Consider the following 21,730-nt stretch of genomic DNA (forward strand, 5'->3'; position numbering starts at 1 on the left):
TAGCATTTCAATGATGGGTTCTTCTACTTAATTGTGTAAGACAATGTCCATTGAAATTTTCACATAGGATACTAACTACTGGTTTACCATCTTAATTGTTGTAGAACAACTAAACTGATTAACATTTGATTCACTAACTGGGTCTCAATTTTACAGAGAGTGTGGTTCTGATATTAGCGGCATGTTAACTTCTCAATTTACTTGCTGACAAAGTAAATAACAGAAAAAATGTCTTTCCTTAGAGATGACTTGCCTGTAAATTCATGTAGGGTATTGCAGTGCATTAAACCAGTGTGTTACTTTGTTAATGGATGGCATGGTACAGGTAATTAACTATGAAGTCATTAAGGCTTTTCTATGCTATGACAGTTGTGTTCACCTATAACAGATTAATGAACTTGTCAAATGTGTCTTTCTCCCTCCTGTTATTTCAGATCGACTTTGAGTGCAGTTTGACAGAAGATGTTACAGCATTTTTATCTCTGGAAATGGTTAGCTTCAGGGATTATCCTTGGCTCTCTCTTCGCAATCAGCTTGGGCCAGTATGATGATGGTAAGGCTGCTTTTAGTCTGACCTTTAGAGTTAACCAGGATTTCTGTTATTAAATGGAAAATGAAACACACCACAGAAAATGAATAATGCTAATTTGTAGTTCATTTCTAAAGGTGAATAGTTCCATGCAATAATTTACCTTAATTAAAATAATCTTACAAAAGTGGCATCCAATGTACTTTGTTTCTTAATAAGGATTGCAGTATGGTAGAAAATTCAACACAAGGTCTCTATTTGAACACTTACTCATTCTCACTAGGCAAATACTTAATTGCTATGAAAAAAGTAAACATTAAGTTCTAGTTACTAACCCTTGAACAAACACAAACAGTGGTCTCAAATAAAGCTTAGCAATGTGAAAGATACCAAAATTTGCTATGAGAAAAGATCTCTAAAGGAGTCCAAAGTAGAAATCGTAAGTGATTTTATGTTAGCACTTTAATTGGGTATGTATTATTTCGTCCCCCACTATTTTATTTGGAAAGAGTGAAAAAATGTAAAAGACTTGGCATTAGACTTTGTAAGTCATTTCCTATTAGTAAGTCAGTCACTTTAAAAAGATGTATTAGTCATCCAGCTCCTTAGAGACCATTTAACACATTACGTCTACAGTGGCCCAAACGTACCCATCTTAGATATTTTCATATTGGTGGGATCTGTCTTTGAATACCACATGATGAGAGTTAGGATATACATAATACTTTAAGGTTAAAGGAAGAAAAAAATGGACAAATATCCTCACCCTAGAACTCAAGAAAACTGAGTTTGGTATTTTTTTAATTTTTTAAAAATTTTGTTTCACTGTTTTTACTCGACATTTGTTCAACGTTCAGGGTACACAGGCGGTTTCCTGCCTTGGTTTATAGTTGCTGTTAGTGGCAGCAAAGAATGTGAATTTTTTTTGTGCTTTGCTTGGCTAAATTGAATGATCTGAAGATAGATGAATTAATTTGACTTTATCCCAAATAGTGTTCAAATTGTGCACATAGTAAGACATTCTCAGTCCTCCATAGTTAGAAAAATATGCTTCTTTTGGGATTTGCAGAATAATTCACAATATCAACTATTTTCATAAAGTCAACACCCTGAAAAGTTCTACTAATTAGCACAGTGTTTACTTCAAGTGCATCTGAATTTAATGTTCATGTCATTGCCATTTATGGAGATTGTGAATCTCCAGTCTAAAAACAAATTTAAAAAAAGTACTGTAACTGCTACTTTGAAGCAAAAATAAAAATCAAAGAAACTTAAAAGAGCATGGCTTTATATTAAAAGAATGCATTTTAAATTGTGCCCCAGGAATAGATGCCAAATCAGTGTGTTGATATTTTTTTATGTCACAAGACATTCTATTTTGATTCATATTTAGTGTTCACACTTAGCAAGGAAGGAGTTGCTGTCATTAGACATTCACAAACCCTGTACTTTTTAGCAATGTAATTTAGGATATCAGAGGAAATCACTCCTGGTTTAACCTGTAATGCTATAGATTGGTTTCCTTAATAAGCTCATTGTAACTCTTAGTCTTTCTAAATGTGCTCGAATAGCCTCCAAAATAAGATTATCAAGTCACTGTTGGCCATCACATCACACAGTCTGCTTTCTGGAGCAGAGTGCAGCTTCACACCCGCCATTGATAGTGTGCGGTAGGCTGCCCCCTAGAGTCCTGCACGGTGAATGACTCCCCTACAGCCATGATTAGAAAGCTCTCTCAGTTCTCTCCCCCTCAAGGTAAGTGACTCAGTTCTTAAGACTGAAGGGATAGGAACTGTGGCAGAGAAATGTAAACTTTGTATCGTGTTTACTAGATATTTCTTTATTTTATGTGCTTTTCAGTATTCCTTCCATACTTGCATCCTCCAACGTGCCCCCAGAGGTAATAACCCAGTCTATTCCCTTAGGTACCCCCCCAGGCCTTTACTTCTCTCAGGCTTCCCTCAGTTAGGGACTCTTGACATCACTTTTATTCAATTGTTCAGTTCTGTGTGACTGAAAATGGTTTGCATAGTTACTATTCTTTTTTGAATCCATATAAAATTGTGAGCCTCTACTATTCAGGAATGAAATCATAACTCAGTAAAGCATGGCTAACACACAAAATAACACTAAATTGGAATATGTGATAAGAATTTCTTGAAGGAATTTTTTTTTACCCAAGTGCTTGGGGCCACAGGTATGTGGTTAGATTGAAGGAAGACAACGGTGATGATCATAAGCATGATAGAAACATGAGAGAAGAAGTGAAAATGAAAAGTACAGTTTTGCCATAGATAATCCACTGGTTGGATTGGCCCATGATGATAGTTAACAACTAATTTACATACATAGTTAGGAGTTTCAGATAGAGAAAAATGAAGGAGAAAAATTTTAAACTACCCTAAGTCTATTAGTATAACAGTCTAGATTTTTCTTATATTAAAGAATAGGGTTCTTCTGGACTTTTAATTAAGAATAGTTTCCTGTGCTTTTCTATGCGTTTCCTTACTTAGGCAAAAGGGAGTTGGAAGGAAAAAAATAGATATTGTTCACTTAATAAATACTTTATCCTGAAATGGAATATTCTAGTATTACCCAAACATGTGAAGCTGCTTCTAAGAAAAATATATTGTATACTTATTATTTTTAATATTTTATAACAAATTTTTTTACTTGAGGACTTTGGCCAAATTTTCAGTCTTTTTATATTTCTCACTCAAATTGCTGGGATAATTTTTTAGATTCGGTAATAAAATTTGTAGATGGCCTATTCCATAATGGACATTTCATTTGTTTGATCACTACATATCTAAGCAAGCACTAGTAACATAAGTGAGATTGATAATATTATATTCAATTTAAAAAGCCAGAATTTAGCTAATTGATAGAAAATTAGAAAACTAGATTTGTAGTTTATGGTGTCTTTCTCCTCCTCCCCATAAGAAAGCATTAGGATTGGTATTTTAGCTTATAGTTGAATGCATTACCAATCCTATCAATTTTATTTGAATGGAAACATGTGCCCTGATCCCATATTGAGTGTGGGGAGCCTCCCATGAAGGAGGTCTCATGGGAAGCAGAGGAAGCAGGGCCATCTGCTAAATTGTATGTTGTGTGGGATAAAAGATGTATAAAATAGATACCTTGTGCTGGGGGCCAGCCTGGTGGCATAGTGGTTAAGTTCATGCACTCCACTTCAGTGGCTCAGGGTTCCTGGGCCGAGATCCCAGATGTGGATTTCAGGCACAGACCTACACACCTCTCATCAAGCCATGCTGTGGTGGCATCCCACATACAAAATAGAGGAGGATTGGCACAGATGTTAGCTCATGGCCAATCTTCCTCACCAAAAAAAAAAATATATATATATATGTATATGTATATATACATATATATATATAAAAATATACAGGGCCGGCCCCGTGGCTTAGCGGTTAAGTGCGCGTGCTCCGCTACTGGCGGTCCGGGTTCGGATCCTGGGCACGCACCAACGCACCGCTTCCCCGGCCATGCCGAGGCCGCGTCCCACATATAGCAACTAGAAGGATGTGCAACTATGACATACAACTATCTACTGGGGCTTTGGGGAAGAAAAAAATGAGGAGGATTGGCAATAGATGTTAGCTCAGAGCCGATCTTCCTCAGCAAAAATGAGGAGGATTAGCATGGATGTTAGCTCAGGGCTGATCTTCCTCACAAAAAAAAAAAAAAAAGACTAAAATCTCTATAAAAAAATATACATAACTTGTTCTAACATATTATTCATAGTGAGGTAAATTAACTTGGTTAATTTACACAGGGTTTGTGTTTTTCTTTATTTTGTTTTGATTTTGAGGTCATGAATGAATGATAAAAGGGAGGGAGAGAGAGGAAGAAAGGAAAATGATATATGGGTAATAGGTATGTTTTATTTTTTATTATTTCCTATGCATTTTCAAATTGTCCATATTGAATGTATATTACTGCCATAATCAGATAGGAAAAATATTTGTTAAAAAAAAACTATATACCATAACATTATGACTAATTTTGAAGCAAAATGTTAGTGTTAGAGGAATGTTAAAAAGATATGTGTGCCAGTGAGCATGTGTATCTGTGTGTTAGAGATAGAGAAAGAGAGAGAGAGAGAAAGAGAGATTCTCTAAGTGTGTGCAGACCATGAAACCCAACATGAATTTATTAAGGGAAGGGTTCTCCCTGACCACTCAAGCATTTAGCCTGGAAGCCAAAAATCTTTCATCTTGCCCTTGAGCTATTACATAAATTAACACATATCTATGATGTGAATGGAGCCCTTACATAGTGCACAACCAGAGCAACTACATGAAGGGACCTTGTTTATAACCTCAAAATGTCACAACACTTCCTGAGGCCCAGTTCCCTGATAAATAATAACTCTCTGAAACTGAATTTTATACAGTTTAGCACAACATCTGATATATGGTCAATGTTCACTAAAAAAAAAAATTATTTTTATTGCTATTATTACTTATTATTTACAAATCATTATACTTCTTTTACATAAATTTACATATTCATTTATGAATGAGTACTTTGTGTTCCTGTGCACTGTATGTATATTCTTTCTTTGTATCTTTCCAAATTTACCAAACACCTTGAAGCTTAACTTTGTTAAATTACATTTTATGCTTAAAAGTATTAATGACTGTACCCTTTCCTTGGAGAACTTACTGATTCACATGAAACTTTACGTGAAGTTTGAGGAACATTTACAGGTTCACTTTCATGCTTGTTGTAGATAATCCATGGAAAGTCAGTGATGAGATAGATATGTCAATCAATTAAAGGTGTAATCAAGTTCTAAGGTCTAATGCTAAAACCTGGAAACTTCATTTTTGTCAGTGCATCCAGAGGTCATGAAGTAGAGTGTCACTGGTTTATACTAATTCAACTTAGAAGAGAATGACATCCAAATTACAAGGCTGATAACAGAATTATAAGGGAAACATGACTACCCAATGAGCTGAATCACTTGTGTTTCTGAGCAAGATGTTTCTCCCCTTTGGATGTCATAAGTAGATATGGTGAAACAAACTTAATAGCTCTGCAAGAAGGATTCAATGATCTTAATGATTCAAGTTACCAGGCCGTCATAGACCGTCACATAGGGCACTGTTACACCTGTACTGCCTTGAGGACTGCATACTCTATTTGTGAGACACTCACTGTTTCCCCTAGATCATGCAGGAAATCTTTTAAAAAATTCCTTATTCTTTGAGTTTGTTATTTCTAAGCTTAATGCAGGTTATCTTCATCTTAACGTTAACTTTCTCTGAACATAGTACAATGCAATAGTTTCTTTTGCTTCTGTTTCAGTTATAATTAAACGGAATTAAAGATGATTATTGGAGACTATATCTAAGTAGTTTTCAATGAACTTGGTTGTCTCTAAAACTTCTTAATCCCTTGTTTAAATACGATTCTTAAAACAGCATACTTAGAGAGAAATAGAGCAAATATATTTGCGTACACACAGACACACACATATATATAGCACATAGATAATACACATTTTAGACAAAAATAAAACCATGTACAGCATATATTGTTATGCAAATTTTTTATCTTAATATATTGTAGACATCTTTCCTTGTCTACCCTTTTCACTTATTCCATCTTACAGAGTGTATTTTTACTCTGAGAGGTTTAATTCAAGTTTTGTCGTTTTCCTTTCAGGCTGATTTAAAATCCTAAAGGTTTGTCTTTTCTTTTTTAAGCTTTATAAGCTATTAGATTTATATACATTGTCTAGATTACATTATTATGTGACTTTAGAATGGGATGACAAGAAAGAGCATTGTTACTCTCAATGCTTACTCCAATAAAATTATCCTAAACAACTTAAATTTCATCTCCAGATGAAAGTTGGGCTGTGTCCTCTTTTTTAGGTTGTACCCACACTTGCATTTCTTGTCTCTTTTCTGAAGGTGGGTAATCTTGTGGATCCTGTACCCTCAAAGTGGGTTTAGTTTTAAAGCAAAGATTTGAAAGCATATATCTTTTCTTGTTTCAGCAACAATTTCCCGCTAAGCAAGTTCAGAAATATAAACTCTGTAACTTCTCTAAGCTCTGACCTTGTGCCTAGAATGATTACTTCAATAGCTTTTGTAAACTCTAATAATAGGCTCACTCAAAACTTATCTGCACATCCTGGAAGGCCAGAGAGCTAAGGAACCAGAAAAAAAATAAGCTCTGATAAACAGAAGACCAATTATTGTACTTAGAAGATTCTCTCTCCACTGCACAGGCGCGCGCACACACACACACACACACACACACACACACACACACACAAAGAGGTTATTTCCAAGGTAACTTAGAATAGCGAAGTATTGTTACTTCAGATACTCTCATTTGTCCTGTTGAGACATGGAAAAGAAGTAAAAGGTCTAAATCAGTGTCCAAGCAATGCAGATAAAATTAATGATAACTGGTAAGGTGGGTACTTCCCTTGGTGTTTGAACAACCTGAAAAATTTGAACCCAATGAAAGATAAAATGCTCACATCCTCATTGCATGAGAAGGCAGAACTCATTTTAAATGTCCTTAATAGAAATTGAAATTGATCAAAAATGTAATTCTAATCCTGCTTGGCTCTGAGTCATCAATGACTCATACGACTCATAATAGAGTGGCTTTCTTAGTTGAGTCTTTTCCTGTCAAATCTCTATACTTGTTACCACCACTTCTTCACCAATTCCCTTGAGCTCTGCAATTTGGTTTTTCTCACAACTCTATTAAAACTGCACTCTCTAAGGCCTCCAATGACTATTCTCTTGCACAAATCCTATAATTTTCTAGCATTTCAGCAAACAGCATTATTGATCTTCCTTTCTGCAACTTTCTTTTTCTCAGAGGTTCTTTGTACTGACTTTTTCTGATTGTCTACATATCAGACTTCTCCATCTTCCTGGTGAATATTCTACCTTTTCCTATTCTATGATTTCCAATTTGTCCCACTTTTGTTTATAATTCCATAAGGAGCCGTATTGTATAATAAGCAAATTTGGATATTTTCTGATATTTAAACAAGGTCCTCTCCTTTGTCTTTTTATATTCCCTCTAACTTCCCTCGCACAATACATTCATGTAACTGCATACCCACTGCATATATATTATTATTTTTTTCCTAGTGTGCATTTTCAATTCTCTATAGAACATTTATTTAGTTAATATTTTATTGAATATCAACTCTGGGAAAAATATTAGGGAAACAAAAATGAGGCAGTCCTTTCATTTAAGTATAATAAGGAGAAAGTTAATCAATACAGTGTGATCTACATAATAACAGAATTATGTACAGTGTATGTGTTTTTGGAGAATAACAAATGGAAAATCTGCCAAAGAATTTGGGGTAGAGATAGTGAGAAAATGTTTGCAGAACAAATTTTGAGTTTTCAAGTTAAGGGACTTAAGGAGCATGTGAAAATTTTAGGAAAACTGAAAAATATCAACTTGGTGTTCTGATTTAAGATGTATACAGATACTTCTGTACAGCATTGAGGATTGTACATGCTATTTTATGACCTCATTCAGGGAAGGTTAGCCATTAAAATATCCAAAGATAACCAAACAACATGTACTTGGTTGTGATCACTGTCTATCCAAGGCTCATTTATAAGCTTGTCTCCTTCATGGAACTCCAACTAACAGCAATCGCATCCCTCTGTATCTGTCTCTGTCTCTCCCTTTGTCTCCATCTCTCTGTCTGTCTGTCTGTCTCTGTTTCTGTCTGTGTCATACCCCTAGAAGCTGTTGCTTAATTGCTGGTAGTGCTCATTTTTTTGTAATTGATTGTATTTAATACTTTCCCATATACTATTAACAGGTGTTCCTACATATTTCATACACATCATTCCTACATATTCAACAAGTTGCTAGAAATCATGAATCATATCAATGTGTATTTTATGTGCAAATAGCATCTCTTTATAATAACCAGTAACATTTTTTTATCACTTATTAACTAAGCCCTCCATATAGATTATTTAATCTTCACAAGAACTCTCTGAGGTCCTTGTGATTATAATAATAGTCACATACAATTTCACTACCATTATGCCTCATTTATACATCAGGAAACTATAGATGCACAGAGAGGTTAAATTACTTTCTCCTTGTGATATTAATCCCACTATTAAGTGGCAAAGCTGAGACCAAACCCATTGTCTCAGCTCCACATGCAACAACCACATGCTTTGCTATTATAGTATGACATCAAGATCTTAACCTTTCCTTCCAGATTTTACTCAAATTCTACTTATTCCTTGACACTAATTTTTTCATTATTATTTGATATTGTTACTAATGACACTCAATCAAAATTAAATAAGGAGAGGTTGGTAAAAGGTACAGACTTCCAGTAATAAGACAAATAAATTCTGGGATCTAATGTACAGCCTGGTGACTACAGTTAGTAATACTGTATTATATACTTGAAATTTGTAAAGAGAGTAGATCTTGTGTTCTCATCACACTAAAAAAGAAAAAAAAATGGTAACTATGTGAGGTGATGGATGTGTTAATTAACTTTATTGTGATAATCATTTCACAATGTGTAAGTATCAAGCCATTCATTGTACACCTTAAATATATACAATTTCTATTTGTCAATTGTACCTCAATCAAGCTGGAAAAAATTAAAGTCCATCTTCCCCTTTATATTATAACGTGTCATATAATGTCTGTTTTTATGTTTGGATTATAAATTCCTGAAGACAGAGACTATCTCATTTGCTTTTGTTTCCCTCAGCACCTGGCAGAATGACCCAATTAGTGGTTATTGAAATAAGTAAGCATTGAATAAAAAAAATAGATTGAGAGATGAAATGTCTCCTTTAACAATATAGGGGCAAGTTGGTGAGCTTCTCATTTAGAAAAGCCTTTGTAGAAAACTCAGACTGAATCCGTCTTTTCTTCAGGTGTACTTCCTGTCTTTCTTTTTCTGATTATCAGCTGCTGTTCTGGGCATTTGTTCATAATGTCAGTGGATCGCACTGCCACGACTGTTGCTGAGATTAGCAGCCCAGTCCATGCTGCTAATCTTCCCTGCTTTTGTAGGATCCTCTATGCTCCTCAGGGCTGCTCAGCGAGACTGCTCAGTGATGACTGCTCAGCTACTTGGAGTTTATTAAGTATCTTTATTGAACAATTGGTATATTGACGAGAGCTGTTCTGGCTTACCCTTCGATAACATGTGAAAAGGACAATGCTACCTCAGTCATCAATATTTTATGTGGGTATATCCAGGATTTACCCACAGTCGGTCTATTGGATACATAGAATGCAATTCTGATGAAATCTCCATAGGGAAAAATATACAGCATTTTAAAGGTATATTAATAACGCTTTATACTCATTATTTTCATTCATTCATTCATTCATTAGGTATAGAAAGCATACGTAACATCTATTAGGTGCACATCAATTTTCTAAGTATAGCTAACATTTATTGAGTGATTTCTATGTGCTAAACACCTTACACATACTACACACTCTACTCACATTGCATATTTATATATAATACACATAATACATATATCATTACATTTCAGTTACACAAGCTTACGTAGTTTTATACAAATGTTTTTAAGTGGCTACTAGGTGTCAAGCCCTGTTCTAGGTGTTGCGGATGTAACAAACAACAAATAGACAAAAGTCCTCATCTATCTGGGGTTTCTTTTTATTGGAGGGAGACAGAAAATAATCCAAATCAATAAGAAAATTATGTAGTGTGTTAGTATGTGAAAGGGGTTATGTGAAAAAAATAAAGCAGATAAAAGGGAAAAGAAATACTGGGGGAAATACAATTTAAAACAGGATAGTGTAGGAAGGACTTACTGAGGAGGTACCCTTTGAGCAAAACTTTGAAGAGGATGAGGGGAAAAGCCATGTAGATTCCTAGGGGAAGTGCATTGAAGACAGAGGGAACAGTGAGTGAAAGGGCCTTGAGATGGGGGCATGCTAACGTGTTTAAAGAACACAGTCTTGCAAGCAACCTATGGTGGGTGAGATGTGAGCTGAGTGAGGGAGAGAGGGCAAAGAAATAGATCAGAGAGATGATAGGGGAAGCAGATGGTGCAAGGCCTTGAAGACAATTGTAAGGCCATTGTCTTTTTTTCTGAGTGAGAACGAAAGCTACCGGAGTGTCTCAAGCAGAGAAGTGAAAAGATTTCACTCTAGTTTTAACAAAATTGCTTTGGCCCTAGTGTTGAGATTCAGTAGTCAGGATCGGGTGACCACTGAGAAATTTGTTAACAATATTCAAGGCAGAAAATACAGATAGCTTAGACCAGGTCTTCATGGCAGAGGTGGTAAAAATGGTTGACTGTGGACGTATTTTGAAGGGATATCCAACAGAATTTGCCAGTGCGTTGGATATAGGGAAGACAAAAAATAGCATTTAAGGTTTATTATCAATGTATTTGGTCTAACCATCAGGAGAGACTGAATGATTAACATCATCAAAGGAATAAATGTAGTTAGAACTGAGCCATAAAAATACAGTCCAGGAAGAATCAAAAAGGATATTGATCTGGAGACGGTTAATGAGAGGAAAACCAGGAGAGAGTGGTTTACTAAAAGCCAAAAGAGTACAGCATCTCAAAGGGAAAGTGATCAGCTGTGTCAAGTCTGATCAAGTAAGGTGAAGTGTGAGACCTGAATACTGAATTAGCAATGTGGTGCTCATTCCTGACATAGACAGGAATAGTTGTGATGGAATCTTGAAGGTGGAAGTTTGTAGTGGTTTTAAGAGAGAGTGGAGGAAGAGGAAAAATAGGCAGTTTCAAGATATAATATGCAAAGTGTTTTTTTTTCCTTTCTTCTTTTTTCTCTTTGTTTTAATCAAGGTGACAGTATTAATAGAGAAGCAAGAGTAAGGTTCAAGAATATATACCCCACCTCATGTCCCAGTAACATAAGGATATGATAAAACAACCACCACCTATGAGAGGGCTGCAGAAAAAGAGCATCTTCTGGGAAGAGCCAGATTTCTTGTAGAGCAAGAAGAAGAAAGGAATGTTCAGCAAAGTATATATTCTCTTATTTAATCTTTACTAAAATACGAGATAAACTCTGTTAAGTTCACTAAAATCCCATGAGATAAATTATTCCTATTTTCCAGATGAGGAAACTGAAGCTTTAAAGATATCAAGCTGTCTTGCTTAAGGTCACACAGTGAGCCATGATCCTAGCTCAGGCAGCCTGGCTCAAGCTGACACACTCTTAACCACTATATCTTATAGCCTTAGTACAAAGTACTACAGGACTCATGAAAGTGCAATACCATGGACCCTGATCCATGGGACCTTAGGAAAATGATGGAAGCTATGATCAATTCCTGTTATATGATGTCCATTTATTCAATATGTATTTATTAACATTTCTTGTATGCCAATTTTTTGCTAAGTTCTGGGGATGCAAATATAAATAAGATACACTTTTTGACCTTATGAATGCTAGAGCCTAGTTCATATGAAACATTAGCAAAAGGGACAAATAGAGATTACAAATATATATCATTATACTATAGATTGTGAGGGGCTGAAGTTAAGAGGTTGTCATTTATGCTGCCTACCTAGAAGTGTGTTAAAGTTTGTGCCAGTTGTAGTTAGTCATAGAAAGATTTTTAGAATGAGATGGTTTTGAGTTGCTTGGAAAATGAATGAGGAGCTACATTAGATTCAAACTTGATACATTATAAATTAATATGTGTGGTCAAAGCAAAAGGCAACATGAGAGATTAATAGATGATAAAGTGTTGGTACTGTGTGGAGATGAAAGATTATCTATGGCATAGTAGTTGAAGCATGAACTTTGGAATTGGGTGGATCTTTTTCAAATCCTGGCAAAATCAATATATGATTTTTGATGAGTTATATAATTTCTCTAAGAATCAGATCTCCATCTGTTAAACAAGGAAAATAATAACTCTGATCTAGATTGCTATTAGGATTAACTGACATTATGCATGTAAATTGCTTAGCATGCTTTCTAGCATATAGGAAATGATAAATCTATATTTCTTGGTATATTATAATAATTGTTACTATTTGCAAATTAAAATAAGGTAGGCAATATTTTCTCATCATTAATCAATATTTCTTTAGGTTTTCTTTGTCTGAAAACTTTTACACAAATACAATCACACACTATATATTAAATTGACCACACCTTTCTTAGACTATACCATCTAGATACTTCTTTCCGTGTACTATAATTCTTTGTATGATTTTCTGCCCATCTAGCCTGTGAATTTCTCAGCTGCATTTATTAAGGTATCTGGCATAGAACAGAAACTTAGTAATCATTTGGTATCTGTACTTTTTCTATTTTTTTCTATCTCATTTTCTCTACCTCCTTCAACTTTTCGTCAATTTTCATTAGTTCCTTCTTGTATAATGGAACTTCCTTTTGTTTCTTCATATTACTCTTTCTTCACTCATTTGTGTGTGTTTCTCTCATCGCTTTATTCTTCTCACTTTTTTTCATATGTTTCACCCAACCTCTCTTCTATTCTCATTTTTCTCTTTCATGTTTCTTTGTCTTGTCTTTTCTCTCTCTCTCTCTCGGAGAACTTGCTCAACTCTTATTATCTTTCTGCATCCCTTTAGCTAATTTAAATTCTAGAAAGTCCAGTCACTTCATGTTTTTAACTGCTGAGTCTACTTTAAAAAGGCAATCTTAACCAGACTTTTAGCCTCCCTTGTTACAGAAAGGAATTAGGATAGCACTTTAGACAAAAGAAAAAAAAATCCCAGAGTACATTCTTATAATATAAAATTCCCAGAGTGCCAACAAACACGTATTTCAATACCTCTAAAGCTTCCTTCCATAATCAAATGAGAAGCACTTTAAGGGAGATGCTATCCAATTTCCTTCCCAATGATAGTGAAGTCTGAAAGATTTTCAATATATTCTTTAAATTTCTAAGATTTAAATTCAAACGAGGACCTTTGTCAAATAGCATTTATTAAATATCAGTTCCATGGGAGTTCATTTGAATACATAAGGTGAGATATATTCCCCGAAAAAGAAAACTAGAAGGAATATTGTCCAGTAAAGTACTGACACTGCCTGACCCGAGCCAGTGTGTACAGTGTGTATTTATCACTGAGAGCTCCGTGGATCCATTAAACCTGATAGAGCAGTCCCTCTCTCCAGCCAGTTTAAATGTGGTTTTTGAGAGCAGGTCGCCAAAAGTGTGACATTTGAAGACAATCATGATGTGTTTTTGTTTGTGGTACATTAACTGCTTCATTCCACAGCATAAACAAAAAATACACAAAGAGGCTAACTCATAAATTAAAAGCAGTAAGAAAATCAGCTTCTGTTTCCTGAAAATTCTTTAAGAGTTTTCTGAGTGCAATGACCATGCCAATGTTAAAATATGTGTTATGCAAATATTCTTGCAAAGAAACTCTGTAATTCTGGATTTTCTACGAGTCCTTCCCCATCACTATAGAAGATTAATGGAAGTAACAATTGGCCAGTGAAGGAATTGCTAATAAGAATAACTAGAGGGCCCGGCCCCGTGGCTTAGCGGTTAAGTGTGCGCACTCCGCTACTGGCAGCCCAGAGTTCGGATGTCTGGCGTGGACTAACGCACCGCTTCTCCGGCCATGCTGAGGCCGCGTCCCACATACAGCAACTAGAAGGATATGCAGCTCTGACACACAACTGTCTACTGGGGCTTTGGGGAAAAAAAGGATGAGGATTGGCAATAGATGGTAGCTCAGAGCCGGTCTTCCTCAGCAAAAAGAGGAGGATTGGCATGGATGTTAGCTCAGGGCTGATCTTCCTCACAAAAAAATAAATAAATAAAATAAACAGAGAAATCTTCTTTAAAAAAAAAAAATAAGAAGAACTAGAAACTGGAAGGGGTTCAAGGTGGTGGCATAGGAAGTGCCTGAACTTACCCCTCCTCACATGGACACAACAAATATATAGCTACATATGGATCAATTCCCCCTGAAAAGAAACAGAGCTAGCAGAACACCTGCTCCACAACAAAGGATATAAAGGACCGCATCAGGATGGGTAGAGAGCAGAGAAACACTCTGGCCAAATACCTCACCCCCCCTGTGGCAGAGACACATAATAGAGAGGGATCTCACTAGATGGGCACTTCTCCTGGAGAAGTGAGGAGTTGGTGCCCCACATGAGGCACCCCAGCCCCTGCAATCTACACCAGAAAGAATGAGCCCCTAAAATGCCTGGCTTAGAAACCAACGAGGCTGATGGCCAAGGGTCCCTAAGTGCTATGGGAAAGGGAAATTGCCCCCTTAAACGTCTCGCATGTGGTCCCTAGCCCTGAGACCCAGCAAAATAACAGCAGTTTGAAAAGTACGGAGACAACAGGTGAGTGAGAGTCATTTGTGAATCTGAAAATATCTGCTGGAGGGGCAGGGAATGGTGGAAACACCTCCTGGGGACAGAGGCACTGTTGGACACCGTTATCGTGCTCCCTATCTAACCTGCCAGCTCAGGCAGGAGAGCTCAGACATGGGGGCAGGCAAGCGGTTGTGGCACTATCCTGCTGCCTTGCCAAACCCAGAAAGGTATGGCAGTTGCAGCACTCTCTCACTTTCTGACCAGGACAGGCCAGTGAAAACAGTCGCAGCATTCTCCTGCTCCTTAGCTGAAGTCTGTGAGGGCAGGTGGCTGTGACACTCCTCCTCCCCCAGGCCAGCGCTGGAAAGTGCCAGCAGTAGAGGCATTAACCCACTCCCAGACTAAAGCCAACATGACACTCTCCTGCCCCTGCTGACAAGCATGAGCAAGCCTCACCCCTACACGGAGCAAGCCCCACCCCCTATACTCTCAAGCTCCCTGGCTAACTCCAGCAGGCCTGGGTAATCCACACAGAGGACAACTCTTGATTGCCTAGCCCTGGTGGCCAGAGAGGTTTGCATTTCTGAGCTCCATGGGACTGTAACAATCAGAAAGACAGTTCTTACAGGCCACTACTCCCAGGGCATTGCACGGACAACAGACTGAAACACAAGCCCAGTTTTCCTGTGAAAAAGGTCTATTTACTTAGCCTGGAGCTTCCATCCTAAGGGACAGGCTTCAGGTTTCCCACACATCTAGAGGCTAAGGAGGTCCTCCTAGGGAACACAAGCAGCAAGATACCATCCTTGCTCACCCCTTTGACCTTGCTACAGCTCAGGAGACTCCCCAGAAAGAAGCTTATTTACTCATCAGGAGCCCCCATATTTGCAACTGTTATCCAGGGGCACCTCTAGATCTCCTGGTCTGAAGGCCAGCAGGGATTACGGTTTTGGCCCCATAGAACTGTATATATTTGCATACTTGAAAAGCTTCTGCCTGAGGATCTGGCTTCCAATCAGCCTTAATCTAGGTGCTAAATGAGATTACTCCCCTTGTAACACTAAAAGGTCTTGGCACACCCTCAACAACAGGGACATATTAAGAATAAATCAAGTGGTTTAGCAACCACAAAAGTTCAAGGGACAACCAAGAGCTAGGGCAGGGTTGAATGGGAAGGATCATCACCTACACAAGGCCACATCTTCAAGACTGAGAGAGGTAGCAGTTTCCCCTAATACATAGAAACAAAGACAGAGAGCCAAGCAAAATTAAAAAAACAAAGAAATATGCTCCAAACAAAGGAAAAAGACAAAACCTCAGAAAAATAACGTAATTATATGGAGATAAGTAATCTACCCAATAAAGAATTCAAAGTAATGGTTATAAGGATGCTCACCAAACTCAGGAGAAGAATGGATAAACATAGTGATAAATTCAACAAAGAGTTAGAAGATGTAAGAAAGAACCAACCAGAGCTAAAGAATAAAATAACTGAGATGAAAACCACACTAGAGGAAATCAACAGCAGATTAGATGATACAGAAATATGGATCATGAGCTGGAAGACAGGGTAGTGGAAATCACACAAGGAGAACAGTAAAAAAGAAAAAAGAATTAAAAAAAATGAGGATAGTTTAAGGGACCTCTAGGACAACATCAAGCCTACTAACATTTGCATTATAGGTGTCCTAGAAGGAATAGAAGGAGTGAAAGGGGCAGAAAAAATATTTGACGAAATAATGACTGAAAACTTCCCTAATTTGAGGAAGGAGACAGACATCCAGGTATAAGAAGCACAGAGAGTCTCAAACAAGATGAACCCAAAGAAATCCAAACCAAGACACAGTATAATCAAAATGTCAAAAGTTAAAGTTAAGGAGAGAATCTAAAAAGCAGTAAGAGAAAAACAACTAGTCACATAGAAGGGAACCCCCCCCCCCATAAGACTGTCAGCTGATTTTTCAGCAGAAACTTTATGGGCCAGAAGGGAATGGCATGATGTATTCAAAGAATTGAAAGGAAAAAACTTAGAACCAAGAATGCTCTGCCTGGCAAGGTCATCATTCAGAATTTCCCAGACAAGCAAAAGCTAAAGTTGTCCACCACCACTAAACTGGCTTCACAAGAAACGTTAAAGGGACTTCTTTAAGTGGAAAACAAAAGGCCATAGCTAGAAATAAGAAAATATATAAAGAAAAAGCCTTACTGGTAAAGGCAATTATATAGTAAAGGTAGTGAATAAACCACTTATAATACTAGTATGAGGTTAAAAGACGAAAGTAGTAAAATCAACTATAACCACAAGAAGTAGATAAGGGATACACAAATAAAAAGTTGTAAAATATGATGTCAAAAACATAAACTGTGGGAGGGGGGAGTAAAAATGTAGAGCCTTTAAAATCTGTTTGCACTTAAGTGACTTTCAACTTAAAATAGACTGCTACATGTATATAGATTGTTATATATGAACCTCATGGTAACCACAAACCAAAAACTTATAATAGATACACAAAAAAGTAAAGAGAAAGGAACTCAAACATGACACTAAAGAAAGCTATCAAACCACAGGGGCGACAGCAAGAGAAGAAGAAAGGAACAGAGAAGAACTACAGAACCAACTAGAAAATAATGGCAATAAGTACATACCTATCAATAATTACTTTAAATGTAAATGGACTAAATTCTTCAATCAAAAGACATAGGATGACTGAATGCATAAATAAAAAAGACCCATCTATATGTTGCCTATAAAAAACTCACTTCAAATCCAATGACACACACAAACTAAAAGTGAAGGGGTAGAAAAAGATATTTCATGCAAATAGAAACAAAAAGAAAACTGGAATAGCAATACTAATATCAGAAACGATAGGATTTGAAATAAACACTGTAACAAAAGACAAAGAAGGGCATTACATAATGATAAAGGGGTCAATTCAACAAGAGGATATAACAGTTGTAAATGTTTATGCACCTAACATAGGAGCACCTAAATATACAAAGTAAATGTTAATAGACATAAAGGGAGAAAATGACAGTAATACAATAATATTAGGCGACTTTCATACCCCACTTACATCAAAGGATAGATCATCCAGACAGAAAATAAAAAAGGAAACATAGGCCTTAAATGGCACACTAGAACAGATGGACTTAATAGATATATATAGAGCATTCCATCCAAGAACTGCAGAGTACAGATTCTTTTCAAGTGTACATAGAACATTCTCAAGATTGGATCACATGTTAGGCCACAAAACTAGTCTCAATAAATTTAAGAAGATTGAATTATATCAAGTATTTTTTCCAACTACAAAAGTATGAAACTAGAAATCAATTACAAGAAGAAAACTGGAAAATCACAAATATGTGGAGACTAAACAACATGCTACTAAACAACCAATGGGTTGATGAAGAAATCAAAGAAGAAAACAAAAAATACCTTGAGACAAATGAAAATGGAAACACAAATTTCCAAAATCTGTGAGACACAGCAAAAGGAGTTTTAAGAGGGAAGTTCATAGCAATACAGGCCGATCTCAAGAAACAAGCAAAATCTAAAATAAAAAATCTAACTTTGTAACTAAAGGTACTAGAAAAACAAGAACAAACAAAGCCCAAAGTTAGTAGAAAGAAGGAAATACTGAAGATCAAAGTGGAAATAAATGAAATAGAGTCTAAAAAAAAAAAAACAATAGAAAAGATCAATGAAACTAAGAGCTGGTTCTTTGACAAGATAAATGAAATTGACAAACTTTTAGCTAGACTAACCAAGAAAAAAAGAGAAAGGGCTCAAAAAAACAAAATCAGAAATGAAAGAGGAGAAGTTACAACTGATATCACAGAAACACAGAAAAATCATAAGAGACTACTGTGAACAATTATATGCCAACAAATTGGGCATCCTAGAAGAAATGGATAAATTCCTAGAAACATACAGTCTTCCAAAACTGAATCAAGAAGAAACAGAAAATGTAAATAAACCAGTTGCTAGTATAGTTGGCTCTCTGTATCCATGGGTTCCACATCCATGGATTCAACCAACCATGGATCAAAAATATCCATATGGTCATGCACTGCATAATGATGTCTTGGTCAACAAAAGACTGTGTATATGGTGGTCCCATAAGATTAGTACCATTTAGCCTAGGTTTGTAGGAGGCTATGCCATCCAGGTTTGTGTAAGTACACTCTATGTTGTTGGCACAATGACAAAATCACCTAATGAGCATTTCTCAAAATGTAACCCCATCATTATAAGATGCATGATTGTATACTATATTTTTGATCCATGATAGGTTGAATCTGTGGATCCAAAACCTGAAAATAGAAAGGGCTGACCATAGGGACCTTAGCATCTGTGGATTTTGGTATCTGGGGGGGGTCCTGGGACCAATCCCCTGCAGATACTGAGGGATGACTAGAATGAAATTGAATCAGTAATTGAAGAACTTTCAACAAACAAAAGTCCATGATCAGATGGCTTCACAGGTGAATTCTACCAAACATTTAAAGAAGAGTTAATACCGATCCTTCTCAAATTATTCCAAAAATCAAAGAGAAAGGAATGCTTCCAAACTCATTTTATAAGACCAGCATGACCCTGATACCAAAAGAAGACAGAGACACCAGAAAAAAAGAAAATTCCAGGCCAATATCCATGATGAACATAGATGCAAAAATCCTCAACAAAATATTAGCAAACTGAATTCAACAATACATTAAGAGGATCATATGCCGTGATTGAGTGGGATTTATCCCAGGGATGCAAGGATGATTCAACATCCATAAATCAATCCACATGATAAACCACATTAACAAAATGAAGAATGAAAATCATATGATCATCTCCATAGATGCATAAAAAGCATTTGAATATTCAACATTCATTTACAATAAAAACTCTCAACAAAGTAGGTATAGATGGAACATACCTCAACATAATCAACGCCTTATATGACAAACCCACAGCTAACACCATACTCAAAGGTGAAAAGCTAAAAGCTTTTCCTCTAAGATCAGGAACAAGACAAGGATGCCCACTATTTCTACTTTTATTCAACATAGTATTGGAAGTCCTAGTCAAAGCAATTAGGCAAGAAAAAGAAATAAAAGGGATCCAAATTAGAAAGGAAGAAGTAAAACTGTTATTATCTGCAGATGACATGATACTATGTATAGAAAACCCTAAAGACCCCAGCAAAAAACTATTAGAACTAATAAATGAAATCAGTTAAGTTACAAGACATAAAATTAAAATATGGAAATTAGTTGCATTTCTATACACTAATAACAAATTATCAGAAAGAGAAATTAGGAAAACAATCCCATTTACAATTGCATGGAAAAGAATAACATACCTAGGAATAAATTTAACCAAGTAGTTGAAAGACTTGTACTCTGAAAACTATAAGACATTGACAAAATAATTGAAGATGACACAAATAAATGGAGATACATACGATGCTCATGGATTGGAAATATTATTATCGTTAAAATGACCATACTACCCAAAGCAATCTACAGATACAATGCAATCCCTGTCAAAATACCAATGGCATTTTTTCACAGAACCAGAATAAATAATCCTAAAATTTGATGGAACCACAAAAGACCCCAAATAATCAAAGCAATCTTGAGAAAGAACAAAGCTTGAGGTATCATGTTCTCTGATTTCAAACTATACTACAAAGCTATAGTAATCAAAACAGTATGGTACTTGCATAAAAACAGGCACACAGATGAATAGAATTGAATAGAGAGCCCAGAAATAAACCCACGCATATAATGTATTTAATCTATGACAAAGGAGGCAAGAATATACAATGGAGAAAAACAGTCTTTTAAATAAGTGGTATTGTGAGAACTGGGCAGCTACATGCAAAAGAATGAAACTAGACTACTATCTTACACCATATACAAAAATAAATTCAAAATGGATTAAAGACTTGAATATAAGACCTGGAACCATAAAATTCCTAGAAGAAAACATAGGCTCTTCACTCTTTGACATTGGTCTTAGTAATTTTTTTTGGACCTGACTCCTCAGGCAAGGACAACAAAAGAAAAAGTAAACAAATGGGACTACCTCAAACTAAAAAGCTTTTGCATGGTGAAGGCAATCATCAACAAAATGAAAAGGCAACCTACGGAATGGGAGAGGATATTTGCAAATCACATATCCAATAAGGAGTTAATATTCAAACATATAAAGAATTTTTACAACTTAATATCAAAAAATCAAACAACTTGATTAAATAATGGACAGAGATGGGGCCAGCCCAGTGGCATAGTGGTTAAGTTCGCTCACTCTGCTTCAGCGGCCCGAGGTTCACATGTTTGGATCCTGGGCGCAGACCTACGTACTGCTTATCAAGCCATGTTGTGGCAGGCATCCCACATATAAAGTAGGGGAAGATGGGGACAGATGTTAACCCAGGGCCAATCTTCCTCAGTAAAAAGAGGAGGACTGGCAACAGATATTTTATTATTTCACACACACAAAAAAAATGGGCAAAGGACTTGAATAGACATTTTTCCAGAGAAGACATAGAGACGGCCAACAGGTACATGAGAAGATGCTCAACATTATTAACCATCAGGGAAATACAAATCAAAACCACAGTAAGATATCACCACACACTGGTCAATATGGCTATTATCAAAAAGACAACAAATAGCAAGTATTGGCAAGGATGTGGAGAAAAGAGAACTCTTGTGCACTGTTGGTGGGAATGTAAATTAGTGCAGCCACTATGGAAAACAGTATGAAGATTCCTCAAAAAATTAAAAATAGAACTACCATACAATCCAGCAATTCTGCCTCTGGGTATTTATCCAAAGGAA

General features: G+C 36.2%; 1 protein-coding gene across 10 annotated transcripts in view; it reads left to right on the top strand.

The window, feature by feature from the left end:
* The first annotated feature begins 438 nt into the window (after nucleotides 1-438).
* Nucleotides 439-21,730, top strand: part of PCDH15 (protocadherin related 15) — an 800,695-nt gene continuing 779,403 nt past the window's right edge. For all 10 annotated transcript variants that reach the window (XM_058543433.1, XM_058543426.1, XM_058543425.1 and 7 more), the window contains exon 1: nucleotides 439-553. In XM_058543433.1, coding sequence (XP_058399416.1) covers nucleotides 463-553 — 91 coding nt within the window. In that variant the 5' untranslated portion in view covers nucleotides 439-462. The remainder of the gene's footprint in view (nucleotides 554-21,730) is intronic.

This window comes from Diceros bicornis, chromosome 6 (assembly GCF_020826845.1).
Source record: "Diceros bicornis minor isolate mBicDic1 chromosome 6, mDicBic1.mat.cur, whole genome shotgun sequence".
NCBI classification, from domain to species: domain Eukaryota; kingdom Metazoa; phylum Chordata; class Mammalia; order Perissodactyla; family Rhinocerotidae; genus Diceros; species Diceros bicornis.